The sequence below is a fragment of the Vanellus vanellus genome, assembly GCF_965231255.1.
Source record: "Vanellus vanellus genome assembly, chromosome: 2".
NCBI lineage: Eukaryota > Metazoa > Chordata > Aves > Charadriiformes > Charadriidae > Vanellus > Vanellus vanellus.
This window is the reverse complement of record NC_138906.1, coordinates 162,385,917-162,400,953: the sequence shown is the minus strand read 5'-3', so window position 1 is coordinate 162,400,953 and position 15,037 is coordinate 162,385,917. Positions and strand designations below refer to the sequence as shown.

Below are 15,037 nucleotides of genomic sequence, written 5' to 3'. Positions count from 1 at the left end.
TTTGGGAGAAATCTTGTTGCCTGACAGCTACGAAAATATACAGCTACTAAGGAACGTAATGCACACCAAATGCCTGAGAAAAAAAAGTTAATAATGTGAAGTTTTACCAATATGATCTGAGATTGGCAAAAAACCACAGTGAAGCTTTGGTCACAGCATTGCAAGAGAAGTGTATCCTTGTCAGTCTGAGTCCTTTTCAGTTACTAGTGATCCAGTTTGGATCTCTTTCTGATAGAGCTAATGAAGAGATTTCTTTATGGCATGATATTTGAGTTGTTCTGCACTGCTTAAACACCAAAAAAAAAGTAACAAGAAAAGATGAGAGCAAAGAGTGCTAAGTTCGAAGAATAACTAGGAAAGAGGCTAATAAATGCTTAGAAAAGGAAGGAAATAGTGTTCATGGTGGGTGGTAAACACACATAAGAAACTGGGGAGAAAGCGGTTTTGTGAGAAAAGAGCACTTGGCAAGATGGAGGGACTGGAAATGTAAAACAAGTCAGTTTACTTTCTGTGCATTTATTTGACTCTCTGTGTCCTACTACAGATATACGTGTGCCTTCATGCCTTAGGGTGGAGATTGATTCATAGGTGTTTTTGTTTATTTTGCCAGTAGAGGCTGTTCAGTCCATTATTTATATAGGTGGACTATTTTCCTAGCTCACATGCTGAATATAAAGGCAGGATTGGAGGATGAGCAGTCATGCCGGTATCACAGCCCCCCTGGATTTACAGTGTCTGCAGGTCTGTGTTCAACAACTTGTTTTTCACACCATCTATCTGTAGGTAGACTAGAATAGAGAGAGAGAGAGAGTGTTTAACTACAAACTACCTTGATGTATAGTTGTTTCTTTCAGTTAGCATGTGCATCAAATAAGGATATTAACTGATTGTGAAGAAGTTTCTTCCAAGTTAAACATTTGTTTGATTTAAATACTGAGTTTCTTGTGAAGAAACATTTCCCTCAGAACTGAGCACTCCCGCTATCTTATTTTCTTCAGAGGAGACTCTTTCAGTGTGTATTGTCAGTAAGTTATTCTCCAGGAGGACAAGATTCAAAGTGTATTTTCTTAGTTTCACAATATGAACATCCTTGAATGCTTATTTCCCGAATCCCTTGCGAGAACATCAGAAGAGTTGCCCCTTTTTGGGTCAAATCATAGATTTCCAGAGGTCCCTTCCAATGCTGACCATGATTGATGATGATGCTGTGATTCTGTGATTTAGTCCACTTTCTTTTTCAACCCAATGCGATGTAAGTCTTTCCTGTTATTCAAGCCAGGAAGCTGGTGTCCTCTTCAGGTAGGATTCTTGGGCCTTGCATGCAAGTGATTAGTTAAGTGGTGCTGACTTGTTCTGCATGGTGACTTTTATATGGTCTCTTATTTCGACCACTTAGCTAAAATGGTTGTCCAAGCCATCATTATTTTATGTTACAGTTAACTCTGATAGTCGTCTTTCTGACATTCACAGAATATGTTTTGCGTCTTTTCTATTCTTTCAGGAAAAAATCAAAGATTACTTTTCTCTGCCCCTCTTGACATCACCCTTTCTTATTCTGTTCACTTGATGTTCCTTTTTGCCGCATCAAACAAAACCTTGGTTAAATTTCCAAGGTTTTTTTTACTCCTTTCTGACTTAGTGTTCTGTTTCTCATTAGTTGTAAAGATTTTGACTCCTACCTTTGCTCAGTCCATAAGGAATGAATTGCTTGTTACTTTTTTCAAACAAGTTTCTTAATGCCTTATTCCATATTGTGCTTAGTTTGGTGGATTTTTAATGAAGAGCAATTTGTACCTCATTGTCTTCTTTCAATTACTCTTCAAATATATGATGACAGTAATTATCTGTGGTTAGGCTATTGGTATATTGATACTAATGACTGTCACAAAAAACTACCGCTGTCTTATTTATGTTGTACTCCCCCACCTCCCTTTTTCTGTCTGCTTACTGTCTCTTATTTTGTATTGAAATTATAAAGCCTTTGGGGCATGAAATATGTTTTGCATGTAGCATACTGGATACAATCCAGGTCCTGGTGCAAAGCACTACACCAGTATTAACTATAAAGAGCAGTAATTGGCTGATGAATTCTTTCTCTTTTTCTCTCATTCAGAAATAAGAGACAGGACTGATGTTCTTACTACCTCTGTAGCTTGGAGTCTAGGGTTAAATCTATTCCTGAAAAGCACAGGAACGTATTTTCAACCTAGACTTCTACATAATTTGCTCTTCAGAGTAAGTATATCAACTGTTTCACTAACTAAGCAGGTCTTTATCAAGCTAAAGAAAACACTGGATTTCCATGCATTTCACCCTTTATTTTAGTTCCTTTCATCCTTTTATTCTATGATCTGTTCAGGCTCCGGTAAAATCCTACCGTGGTAACAGTCACTTTCTTCAAAGTGACAGCAGTAGCAATGCACAGCAAAGATTACACATCAGCTTGAAGCCAATCACAAAACAGAATTTTATAGTGCAACACATCTTCAAAAACAAATATCTAATAATATTAGCATGGCTGTCTTGTCAAAGGCAGATTTCAGCAGCACACCTTGTATTTCAGTCTGGCTCTGATTTATACCTACATGATGCTGCTTCCACTGTTAATCTAGAAAATTTGCCAATAGGTGGATTTATATATAGGTTGATTGTGAAGGTCGCGATTCTTTTAGGACGTGGAGCAATGTGATGCTTAACTTGATGGTACCCATAAAGGAAAATTTTAACTGGGGCAGATGGCCCTGTTTTCTCAGGCTCTGTGGAGTTCTTGTCATCTGTGTAACATATAGATAAAATCTCATATCAAGGTTACTGTCCTGTTAGAATTCTTGAAATGATGGCTGTCTTGCCGTACTTCCTCAGAAGGAAATCTGGTGATACAGCATTTTGTCAGTTGAGTGGAGTTGCCAGTCAGGATATATTCAACCAGCCAATTGCTGAAACTTTTTAAAAAATCTGCATCACCAATATGAAGATTTGTTTGCCACTTTGCATTTTTTATTTTATGCAAAGCAACTCTTGCATATTCAAGTCTCTTATTATTCTGAGACTTTTGTGTGCCAGATTGTCTTTGTTTTGTAGCTCATTATAGAGGATCCTATGATCAAATTACAGTGTTTTCTGTGTGCATCTCTGCGTCATTTTCACACAGTATATCTATATGTAAACTAGAACCGAGAGATAGAGTTCAAATTATTCAAATGGCACTAAACAAAATGGTAGAGGACAGTCCTGTAGACACCAACATAAGCTGGCACATCACATATCCAGGTGCTCTCTGTGATCTAGAATGCTTATATTCCCTTTTCCTTTTAATCCTTTCTGTAGATATTTTGTATGTTTTCTTACTGTGGTGTCTTACGATATAAATAGGAGTACCTGTAACCTAGTGTAAGGTTTTGAAATCCTGGCAAGATCCCTGCAATTAACTTTTCTTTATGGTAAACTGAAAGGCAGTATTCAATCTGAAATCAAGGGAGAGATTCTGTAGAGGATTTTGGGTCAAGCCCAGCAAGGCTGTTTTAAACACTATGGACCTGCAACTCCTGCTGACTTCAAAGGAAATTGAAGATACTCATTATTTCTCAGGATGAGCTTTAGAATAAGAAAGCGGCTTTAGCATCTTACTGCAAATATTATTTTTTTTTTTTTACTCCTTTTCAGGGAAGGGAAGAAGTATATTTAATGGCTTGAATTAATTTCTCTCAAATTAAAGAAGAGATTCATCTAAGAGATACTCATTTTTAATGTCACTTACATGTATTTGGATGGTCCTCAGATATTTAATTTAGTAACATTTATAATTTAGAAATGTTGAGCTTTCTATGAAGATATGGGGGTGAAAGTGCCATTGGCTTTTGTGATAGACACGTTTAGCTAGTAAAGAATATTTATGCAGGTACTGAATTGATTTAATGTGCCAGCTGTGTGTGGCTTCAGCTTCTTGCTGTCATTCTTTAGCGAAGGATAAGCAGCCAGTTGCTTTTCAGCTGGCTCTCAAACAGAACAGAGGTCTTGGATGCTACTTTTCAAAAGATTTCAGATGCCAATAAAAAGAATTGAGTGTAGTGACTTCATTCATCCTGATGGCAGCTGTCCCACTGTTTCATCAATTTGAGGGATGTGAATTAATGTTTTGAGACTATTCCCTGTGGAACAATCTAATAGGAACCAAGCAGAAGCCTGTAAACATTGAACAGATTTGAAATGTAAATATCCAAAATAATGTGGTGATTTGTCAAACTAAAAGAATTACAGATAGCTGTCCAAAAAAGACACTGGAAACTAGAAACACCAGAAATAAGGGCATTAGTCTTCTTTACCCTGCAAGACAAGGCTAATAAAATCACATTGATAAAGGCAGGTAAATTAACTTTCTTTATTGGCCATTTTCATTTCAAAAGGATATAAAACTGAATAAGTATTAGATTGCTGCTATTGAATTGAATGAGATTCTGGTTTCATTTCATTTTCGTGCCAGCTGTGCTTTATTTATTTTTCTTTCTTCCTTATTTATGTATACTCGCAAAACTATATTTAAAATTATTTATGGGTTTTGGTTTACGGTGACTAAAGTGAGACTGTATGAGATCCTTCTCAGACCGTGCTGTGCATTCTTGCAGCTCTGAGCAACTGTAGTGTAATTTTTCTGGCCTGAGGCATGTTGTCAGGGGATTATGTATAGTACATAAGGAAAAGTTAGTGTATATTAAATAATTAAAAGGGCCAAATTTTAGACACCGCTATCTGTGTATTTGTTTGAGGATCTCTAGTATCAAGGGCTGTAATTGTGAGCTGATTCATAACAAGCTGTGAGATTTTAATTAGCTAACATCTTTAACTGCAGCTTTCTATCTGAATTCGCTAATGATTAGACTTTTGTATGCCTATTATGATCTTTATGCCTATTATGATCCAGTTCCTGGAATGTGTTAATGATAACTTCTGCAAGTGGTAGAGGAGCCAATGAGATGTGCCATGCTGGACCTTGTTCTCACCAACAAGGTGAAGTGTGAAGTTCAAGGGGAGCCTTGGCTGCAGTGACCATGAGATGGTGGAGATCCTTAGGGCAGTGAGGAGGGCACACAGTAAGCTGGACTTTAGGAGAGCAGACTTTGGCCTCTTCAGGCATCTGCTTGGTGGAGTAGTGTGGGATAAAGCCCTGGAGGGAAGAGAACCCCAAGAAAGCTGGTTAATAATCGAGGATCCAAGCTCAGGAGCGATGCTTCCCAACAAAGAAGTCAGGCAAAAACACTAGGAGGCCTGCATCGATGAACAAGGAGGTCCTGGACAATCGCAAACACAAAAAGGAAGCCTACAGAGCTATTCTATGATCTTGTGTATGTCCTTCCCTTTTACACAGGAGCTGACACTGGAGCTGACACTGGAGCATGTATCCTCAGGAAAGAGGAGAGGACAATTATGAAAAGGGAGTCCTGTGTATGAATTCACAAAACTCATAGAATTATAGAATGGTTAGAGTTGGAAAGAACCTTAGTTCCAACCCCCCTGCCATGGTCAGGGGCACCTTCCACTAGACCAGGTTGCTCAAAGCCCCATCCAACCTGGCCTTGAACACCTCTAGGGATGGGGTATCCACAGCTTCTTTAGGCAATTTGTTCCTATTGCTTTCAGTAGGACTTAGTGTTTCTTTAATAATTAAAAAAAAAGGTGGTGCATGGAGAAGAACAAGAGAAGAAAGTTAACAGTGCTATATTTTTTTTTTCATGATTTCGCTCCTTGCTTTTCAAAGACAGCCTCAAGCTTCCATTAGTAAAGCGTACTTTGGTGTTACCTATATTTTGTGACAACGTTAATTAGTTTTTCTGAGGGTGGTTGCAAATTCTGTTGTGTCAAGACGAGCATCCAGCATCACTCGCTTCTGTAGGATGTTGAGCTTGAACATCAGCGGGAGCTGTTTAAAGTAACTTTCAATTGAAATGTTCAGATGTGCTCAGTAAAAGAAACAGAATGTGGAAAGGACTTCAGCTCATCCCTGTAGTTTTATCACTATAATCTGAATCCTGTGCAACAAAGCCAGAGTCAGCATCAGTACGTACGATTGTGCTCTTGCGTTAAGGTCAATGACAATGGCAACATTCTCTTTAGATGTTACATCTTTCATCAGATAAAATCCGCATATATTTCATCAATATATCACAGGCATACTGACTCTGGGACCTCTAAATAATTTAACACCTGAATATGCCTGTTATTGTTCAAGAAAAAGCTTTATATAGCCTGATGAATTGAGTGAAAGTTCAAAGTGATACGAAGTCCTAAGGGGTTTGTGCATCTCTGAAATTTTCTTCATCTGACAGATATTTTAAACACGGAATTAAAAAGTAAAAGAGAAGGCAGTGTACAACAATGGGAATGGTTGCTTTGGGAAAAAATGTAATTAGAAAAGAGCGTCAGGAAAACAAACATATAGAACTTCTCTTTCTCCTTGCTGGTCTCTAAGGAGCCAAACACATGCTTGGAAGCTTTGCTGTAATTCTTCCCTTCTGTTCCCGCTCCCCTCTTAAGCAACAATACTGATCTTAATTGTATTTTCTTGAACTTGATTGTTTAAAGAACAATGTCATATAAATGAGAATTGGAGAAGAACTTTTGATTCAGCTTCTAATTAAAAAAATAGCCTCTTTGTAATTTGCATAATTCAGATCCCACACTTTGCGAAATCCACCATGTTTGACCTGTTCTGTTCAAAATCGCTTACGAGTTCAGTGCTGCCAAGAGCACACTGTATACTGCTCTGAGATAGAAGGGTACACTGAGATCCAGTAAACTGATATCTATCAATCCTTTGTTCTCTTTTTATTATGCGTGGTATGGTTATTGGAAGTACCGCGGAGTTTTGCTTTCCATCATGAGGTGTAGGTGAGCCAGCAATTCTGTCTTCGTTCCCTGTTTGTGTAAGTGGACAATTTATAGACGCACTTGAGGATATGAAAAACATATTTGTTGTAGAGAATGTGACCTCCTACAGATTCAATCAGCTACTTTCTTACAGTAAGAAATAAACATGATTTCTCTCTGGCAGCTTACTTCATAAAATATTTGCGAAGCCTAAATGAAAGAGAAATAGGCCTTAAGAAAAACAACCCATTTTCTGAAAAGAGAAGGAAGAGAGGATTTGAATAACTGCATGTTGCATTTGCAAGTGGGTTGGCATTTATGATCTAGGAAATAAAACAGCTCTCTTCACTGAACACAGGGAGTGGTATTGTACTGAAAACATCTAACAAATGCCTTCGCATATATCTTGCATACTGTCCTGCTCTGAGGTAAAACAGAACCAATTTTCTTTTCAGTAATTTTACTTTGCAGCTAAGCCTCTTCTAACTAACTGAACACTCCAAAATTACCGGCATATTTTTCAGACAGTATCCACTTCTAGCAGAGATAAGGTCTGATGTTTATAGTTAATGCCAAGGAATGGTATGCAGAGAGGCTCTTGCTTATACTAATTGCTATAACAGCCAAGGGCAGCTCACTTTATTTGCCCCGTTGGAGGGTCAGCAGTGGAAAAGCGTAGAGGGGTCGCACCTGTGGGGAGGAGCAGACAGAACAGGTGACCCCAAAGTGACCAACAGGGTATTCCATCCCATCTGCCTCATGCTCAGTATAAAAGCTGAGGGACCAAAGGGTCAGACTCTTTCTTCAATGGCCGATGTCTGAGGAGGACTCTGTCAGTTCGTCTGCCTTTGATCCTGATCCGTGCCTTCCTCAGTCTAGCTCCCGAGTTCAGCTCCCGCCCATTGCTGAATCCAGTCTGCGACTTTCCCAGTGTCTGCTGGTGACATGATCATCATCGTGGGAGCTCAATACAGTTTTGTATATATTTTATATATTTCATTATTTTCTTATTATCTTTTCTTATTAGTATTTACTATCAATATTTTCATTAAAGTAGTTTAGTTTCTTTTTCAACTCAAAAGTCTCTCTTTCACCTCTCATCCTTCTCTCCCTGAAGGAAGAGGTTGGGGAGAGCATCTGTCATTCGTTAGTGGCCAGCTCAGCCCAAACCACGACACATACCAAAAAACGGCTATTCTGTTCTCTCCTCAAAAGTACATTATTTTATCACTAACACTTGGGAGAATGCATTTTCTCCACATAACTTAGAGTTTCCTGATGTGTTTTTACTGGGCTGGAGTACTTTGTATAGGAACTTTCTATGGTTTTGGTAAAGAATTAAAACTTGTTCTTGAATTCTAGTAAGTACTGTATCTTAACAGAGGTTTTCAGAAGGTTTGAACTCTTTGAAACTGGATACCAAATTGTGGTGGTGTTTTTTCTTTTTGACAAGAAGCAATAAAAATTCTGTTATTTTCAATTGTTTCTGTCACTATCCTCGCAATAATGTAAACATTGCTAGCTAACAAACAGTAGGTCTTAGGAATCTATTTCAGTAATATTTACATTTCACAGTTTTCTAATAAAAGTCCATTTAGGTTTACAATAAAATTTTTACTTCTATAAGCAATCTGTTGGCTGGGAAAAAAAAAGTAAAGAAAAAGAAATGGGTACAGTAGATGTTTTTTACTGTGGTTTTCGATGGATTCTCATCTCAGTGCTACAAGAAGAAGTGTTTGACTTCAGATTTATTCAAATAAGAGTGGTTTTGAATGGATGACTGCTGAGAGATTAAAGCTGTCTCCAAAGACCTGTGTTCTTGGAACTTTGCAGCTCTCTGTGCATATAACTGGGATGCTGTGTTACTCTTTCAGTATTCTGTCCAGCTATACACTTATTAATCAAAAGTGCTCACTAAAAATTCTGTGCAAAACCGACATTTTCTTTCAAAACGATTGATTTCTAATTTCTATGCTGTATTTTCCATTAATCATCACAATACCAGGTACTTATTGGAAAGGTGAAATTTCTGTAATCTCTTCAATTTCTCCTTAGGTGAAAGAAGAGGAGCAATCGGCCAATCACACTTTGATGATTCAAGAGACACTGCAGCAGGCTTCAGTGGAGCTGGCTGAGCAGCATCACCTGGTAGTCTCCTCAGATGAAGTGGAGGGAATTGAGACAGTGACTGTCTATACACAGGGTGGAGAGGCTTCAGAATTTATAGTTTATGTTCAGGAAGCTATGCAGCCTGTAGAAGAACAAACTGTGGAACAATCGGTGCAGGAGCTCTAGGGAATAGTGTTCAAAGGAGATGGCTACTTGATTTGCCAAAGCCAAAAGTTTGTTTTTTTTTTTTTTTCCCTAGCCAAAAGCAACCAAGCTAAAAAATTTTCAGTTAATTTGTGAAACAAGACCTTGTTACTACATAGTGGTGTGACTGGTTGGATTGTATCAGTGACTTAGGTATATTATGTACAAAACCTCCTTGGACTTTTTTTTTTTTTTTTCTAAAAAATGTTCATATTTTGAGGAAAAAGCATTCTTCCCCTTCGTAGAAGATCTCTCACTTGATTCCTGTAAATCCCCACAAATATTGTCTGTTCAAAACCATGTTACACCACAATAACAAAACATCTATAAAGGTAGCTAGAATGTCTAGGAATACATCCCATTTTATAGATACTTAATATGCACTTGGTTTGACTGGAAGCAGAGTTGTTTTTTTCTTTAAATTAGAAGGGCTTCTTGTTTCTGAGTACATGCTTAGAATGTGTTTGCCAAGTTGTGGATCTAACCCAAACAGAGGCTCAAGACTAATTAGAAACATACCACAGATGGACTGTAGTTTTTACTTGTGAGATGATCTTTTGAGTTTGGGAAGTATTTAAAGCCATATGTGATAATTCTGGGTACCAGTAGGATGACTGTTATTTAGATAACTGAATAATGATAACTCTTTCCATCCTACTGGATAACTATCTGTCCTGTAGCATATGATGAAACCAAATCTGTCAAATCAATGAAACATTCTTTTGTTTTTAAGAAAAAAATTATATTCAGGTGACTTGTAAATGCTATAAAAGATGTATGTTCCTATGTTTTAAACAGACATGCTTGTAAATATGATTGTGTGAAAGAACTTGTACAAAAAAATTAAGTAAATATTGAAAAGGATCTAGATATTCTTAATTATGCATGTATATAGTTCCAGATTTTTCTTCATGAATATTGAATTGTTTCTGATTTAATATTTTTAAATTTGAGCTATAAAAATTATTAATAACAAAATTGTCATGTTTTCTTCTAATGCTCTAATTTCTTAATTCTTGGGTTCGCTTTCACAGCTAAGTAAAAAATGCTATTTTGCATTGGCTCTGCCAAAGTATTCCTCCAATTAGTGGTCTCTCATCAAGCAAGTCGCTTAGTGAAGTCTAGGCGGTCCTTTTTATGTGATTTAACTTATTTATAGATGTTCTTGGTAGAAAAGTGGAAAAAAGCTCTTGACTAAGTCGATGTAATGTGGTGCCTCTTCTGAGTCTGCTGGATTCTGTTAATGCTGTGCAAAATCCAAGTGCAAACATTTAGTGGTAACTTCTCCCTTAACTGTGGTTATAGGGAATTTAACTTTATTAATAGAAAAGAACTGAAAACTGTTGGACTTTGGTCGTAGCTAAGTCTCCCTGGGTTTAATCTTGAAAGTGCAGAATTCGTCCCAATGATGTTACGTTTGTAGGATGGAGACCTTTTTGCCATTTGGTGTAACTGGCTGGAGCTTGTCACAAATGTCGGTGTTGATATCTTATACATTCAGTAAACTTGACTAGAATGATCCATAAAGTGTTTAATAACATTTGCAACAAGATAGAAAGTGATGCGCAAAAAGTAGCAACTTTGGTAATCTGCAGAAGGCAAAAAGTATCAACTTTGGTAATCTGCAGAAGAAACTTGGTTTTTGTAATTAGTGCTTAAAATTCAGTGTTGATTTGCAAGAATAATGTTTTCTATTACCTAAAAGAGAAGAAAGCAATCTCAAAAAGTTTTCTCAGAATTTATTGAAATATTCACAGCCCACTGGGTATTAAAACCACATTTGGAAGAGCATCATGATTGTATGTGGTAACAGCTATGTTCTTAACGTAAAACCTTTCTGAATCAGTTCAATAATCATAGAATCATCTAGGTTGGAAAAGACCTTTAAGACCATCAAGTCAAACCATCAACCTAACACTGTCAAAACCACCACTAAACCACATTCCTCAACACCATATCTACATGTCTTTTAAATACCACTGGGGATGGTGATTCCACCACTTTCCTGAGCAGCCTGTTCCAATGCGTGACAACCCTGTCAGTGAAGAACTTTTTTCCTAATATCTATCCTAAACCTCCCCTGGTGCAACTTGAGGCCATTTCCTCTTGTCTGATCAGTTGTTCCTGGGCAGAAGAGACTGACCCCCACCTCGCTACAACCTCCTTTCAAGTAGTTGTAGAGAGAGATGAAGTCTCCCCTCAGCCTCCTCTTCTCCAGGCTAAACAACCCCAGTTCCCTCAGCCGCTCCTCATAAGATTAGTCCTCCAGACCCCTCACCAGCTTTGTTGCCCTTCCCTGGACATGCTCCAACACCTCCATGTCTTTCTTGTGGTGAAGGGACCAAAACTGAACGCAGTATTGATGTGGGGCCTCACCAGTGCCAAGTACAGGGGTGCGATCACTTCCCTAGTCCTGCTCAACACGCTATTCCTGATACAGGCCAGGATGCTGTTGGCCTTGGCCACCTGGGCACACTGCCGGCTCATATTCAACTGGCTGCCCACCAACAGCCCCAGGTCCTCTTCTGCCAGGCAGTTTTTCAGCCACTCTTCCCCAGTCGTGTAGTGCTGCATGGGGTTGGTGTGACCCAAGTGCAGGACCTGGCATTTGTCTTTGTTGAATCTTATACCATAGGCCTCAGCCCATCGATACAGCCTGTCCAGATCCCTCTGTAGAACCTTCCTCCCCTCAAGCAGGTCAACACTCCCGCCCATCTTGGTGCCGTCTGCAAACTTACTGAGGGTGCACTCGATCCCCTCGTCCAGGTCATTGATAAAGATATCAAAGAGAACCGGTGCCAATACTGAGCTGTGTTGAGCACTGCACGTCGATTTCTTGCCTCCATAACCAATACATTTTCTTCTTTCTAGAATATGCGACACCTGTAATGCTACGAGGAGATACATTCTTCCTCTTCAATATAAGCCATTGTACTTCACAAAGTGAGTGTCCAAAGATTTTCATTTTTTCATAAGCATAAAGAACAGCGGGAGAGCTTTGTTTATACCAGGTATTTGTTTTGAGGGGCCATGGCTTCCCTGTTGTCTTTTGTTTGGATTTGGAATGACCAGAAAGGTAAGAATTAAATCTTTTGCTTGGTGAGCTCTGATTCTGTTACCCCCTAAACAGCACAGATTGTTTTCAGTATAAATTCAACTTCTTTTATCCAATTAATCTTTTCTGAGGGTTAGGTGACCTTTTCAGTTCAGGGGAGACAAGCAGTTACAGTTTTAAGTTAGTCAAGTAGCTCCTGTTTCTGAAGACCATACATTCTTCCCGCACACGCGTAATTTTCATTAGCGTTTACTACACTGTATGATCTTCTGGTTTTTCCTCTTTCTTTGACACCTGAGGAGTATCCTGGGTTTGGGCTAACACTTGGCAAATAATTGCTCTTTAGAAGCTTACGCATGCATAAATCGAGTAATTGATGGGCTGCTGTAACCCCTCTGCACAGCTAAGAACGCATCAAATGATTCTGGCAATGGGCTGAGCACAGAGGGGAGATAGGTCTTGGAATCCTGCAAAGATTTTGAAAAATGGAAAAAGGAAGCTGCAAATAATTTTAGTGGCAGCAGAGTCTTATCACTACAAACCCTTGTAGAAAGTCCCTCTCCAGCTTTCTTGTAGGCCCCCTTCAGATACTGGAAAGCTGCTATAAGGTCTCCACAGAGCCTTCTCTTCTCCAGGCTGAACAGCCCCAACTCTTTCAGCCTCTCCTCACAGCAGAGGTGCTCCAGCTCTCGGATCATCTTTGTGGCCCTCCTCTGGACCTGCTCCAACAGGTCCATGTCCTTCCTGTGCTGAGGGCTCCAGAGCTGGATGCAGTGCTCCAGGTGGGGTACCATGAGAATCTTATCAGTTAGTCTTATGCTTTAAAAAACTGCCAGCTTGTCTTCTCTTGTCTTGCTTAAATGTGGGGGTCTATTTCTGTAAGAAGAGAGAGGTTCAGCTAAGCACTGTTCAACTATTATTGACTTGAAAAGAATATTGATTTTTAATTCTTTTGATCTGAAAATAGTGATGACTTATCACAGAGCACGTAGCAGAGGAGTAAAACAGATGGTGTACACAAAATCATAGTATATGGGATGTTCCAGGTTTTTTTGTGGTTTGTTGTGGGTTTTTTTACACCAGATTAGTTTCTGCTTTTTGTAGGTATATCTGAGCTGGATGTGAAAGTCTAAACAGGGAAAGATGCACTCATTTGCAGACTGCATCATTAGCGAAAATGTCGTTGCTTTGGGTAATGCTAATAATACAGTCTTTGCTCATAACATGATAAACCGCAGATGTTCTTTTCCCTTTTGTAATGTGATCACAGTGATGTTACTGAGTTGAACTGCACATGGCTCCACGGCTTCTCTATTTGCAATTCCGCCTTTCCTGTCATTAGTGGACATCATTTCCATCAATAGCAGCACTACCCCATTTGTCTTTTTTTCTTCCTTGAAATGAGGACAACTTTTCATCTTGGAAGACTTTCATGTTCAGTCACAGAGGTGTATTTTGGCACATCCTGAGAGTATCAAACTTGATATTATGACATAAATATGCACTATCATATTCATCTCTGCTATAATTCCACGAGGTACAGGTAATTGGTTACGTGATCTTTTATGTGTTCCTGCTCTCAACTTGCCTGTATGGGGCTTTAAGTGTTTAAAAGCAGTGCCACACGTTTCAAAGGACGGTGCAAATGACAGAACCCTTGTTGTATGTTCCTAACAAAAAATTCCGTTCAAGCCTGTTGTGTTCCCCTCTGTCTGCCTTGGAGAGGGTTGAGGCAGAGAAAGGAAACCGTCACGTGTTTCTTGGTAAATACTAATGGATAAAAATGCTCTGCTTATATGTCGACATAATTCCTTTCAGTCCTGTACAAAGCAGGTCACACACCAAACTCACCATCCCAGGATGACTTTTTCTTTCTCAGAACAAGTTGCCAACGACCAACCTGATCGCCTTTTCTCGGATGAACCAGCAAAATGTTATAGAGCACAGGGCATGTTGATGCTCACGGGAATGACTTCCCACATGGACAGAAAGCCACCAACTATGACAGGTATCTGTCAAGGGGTACAGACTCAGCCCTCAGTTAGGGAGGAGCTGAAGTTCAACAGAAGAATGCTGGAAAGGGACTACTGCAGCCACAGCAGCCTCTGGTGGGCAGGTAACTCCCGCCGGCGGTCTATCCCTGCTCTCACAGCACGACGTGCAGGAGGGGACTTCAACAGAAGAGTTCAGGAGTTGCACGCTTGTTTTAGTGCTGCTGCCGATTTTCCTCTCTCTGCTGTAGCTTAAGGTGCCTAATAAATCTTCAACGGATTTGTAAGCTCTTTGGATGAAGGAAAGGAATGGCAATAGTTATCCTAGTTAAAAAAAAAATTATTTCTCTGACATGCACACATCGCTCCCACACTCCCGCCCCCTCTCCCCACCCCCGGGGGCGCAGGGGTGGGATGGGCGCTGCGGTCAGTCCATGGCAGCCCCTCTGGGCCGCTCCTCCCTCCTCACACCTCTCCCTGCTCCAGCGCAGGTCCTGCCCCGGGCTGCAGTCCTTCAGGGACAACCTGCTCCCGCCGGGGCTCTCCATGGGCCGTAGTCTGTTCAGAGGAAGGCTAACCCAATTGGCCTTTTTTTTGTTTTCTAACTCAGCGGGGTTTTATTCTGCTGAGTTCAGCTGGCTCCATATCAGCCTACAACTCTTCAGAAACCAGGTCAGGAAGAAGTTGGAGCTGAGGATTACTGAAAATGTTCTTTGTCGTTTCCCCTCTCTCTCTCTTGGGTTGGGTTTACGGAACTTGACCAGGTGGTTGAGGCCAAGTGCTGACGTGTGCAGTGATCAACAATATTTAAGGATTT

At 39.7% G+C, this 15,037-nt stretch overlaps 1 protein-coding gene across 1 annotated transcript in view; it reads left to right on the top strand.

The window, feature by feature from the left end:
* The window catches only part of ZFAT (zinc finger and AT-hook domain containing), a 95,285-nt gene extending 85,154 nt beyond the window's left edge, over positions 1–10,131 (top strand). The window contains exon 16 of the mRNA XM_082499418.1: positions 8,917–10,131. Within this exon, the coding sequence (XP_082355544.1) occupies positions 8,917–9,156 (240 nt within the window). The 3' untranslated portion in view covers positions 9,157–10,131. The remainder of the gene's footprint in view (positions 1–8,916) is intronic.
* The last annotated feature ends 4,906 nt before the right edge of the window (positions 10,132–15,037 follow it).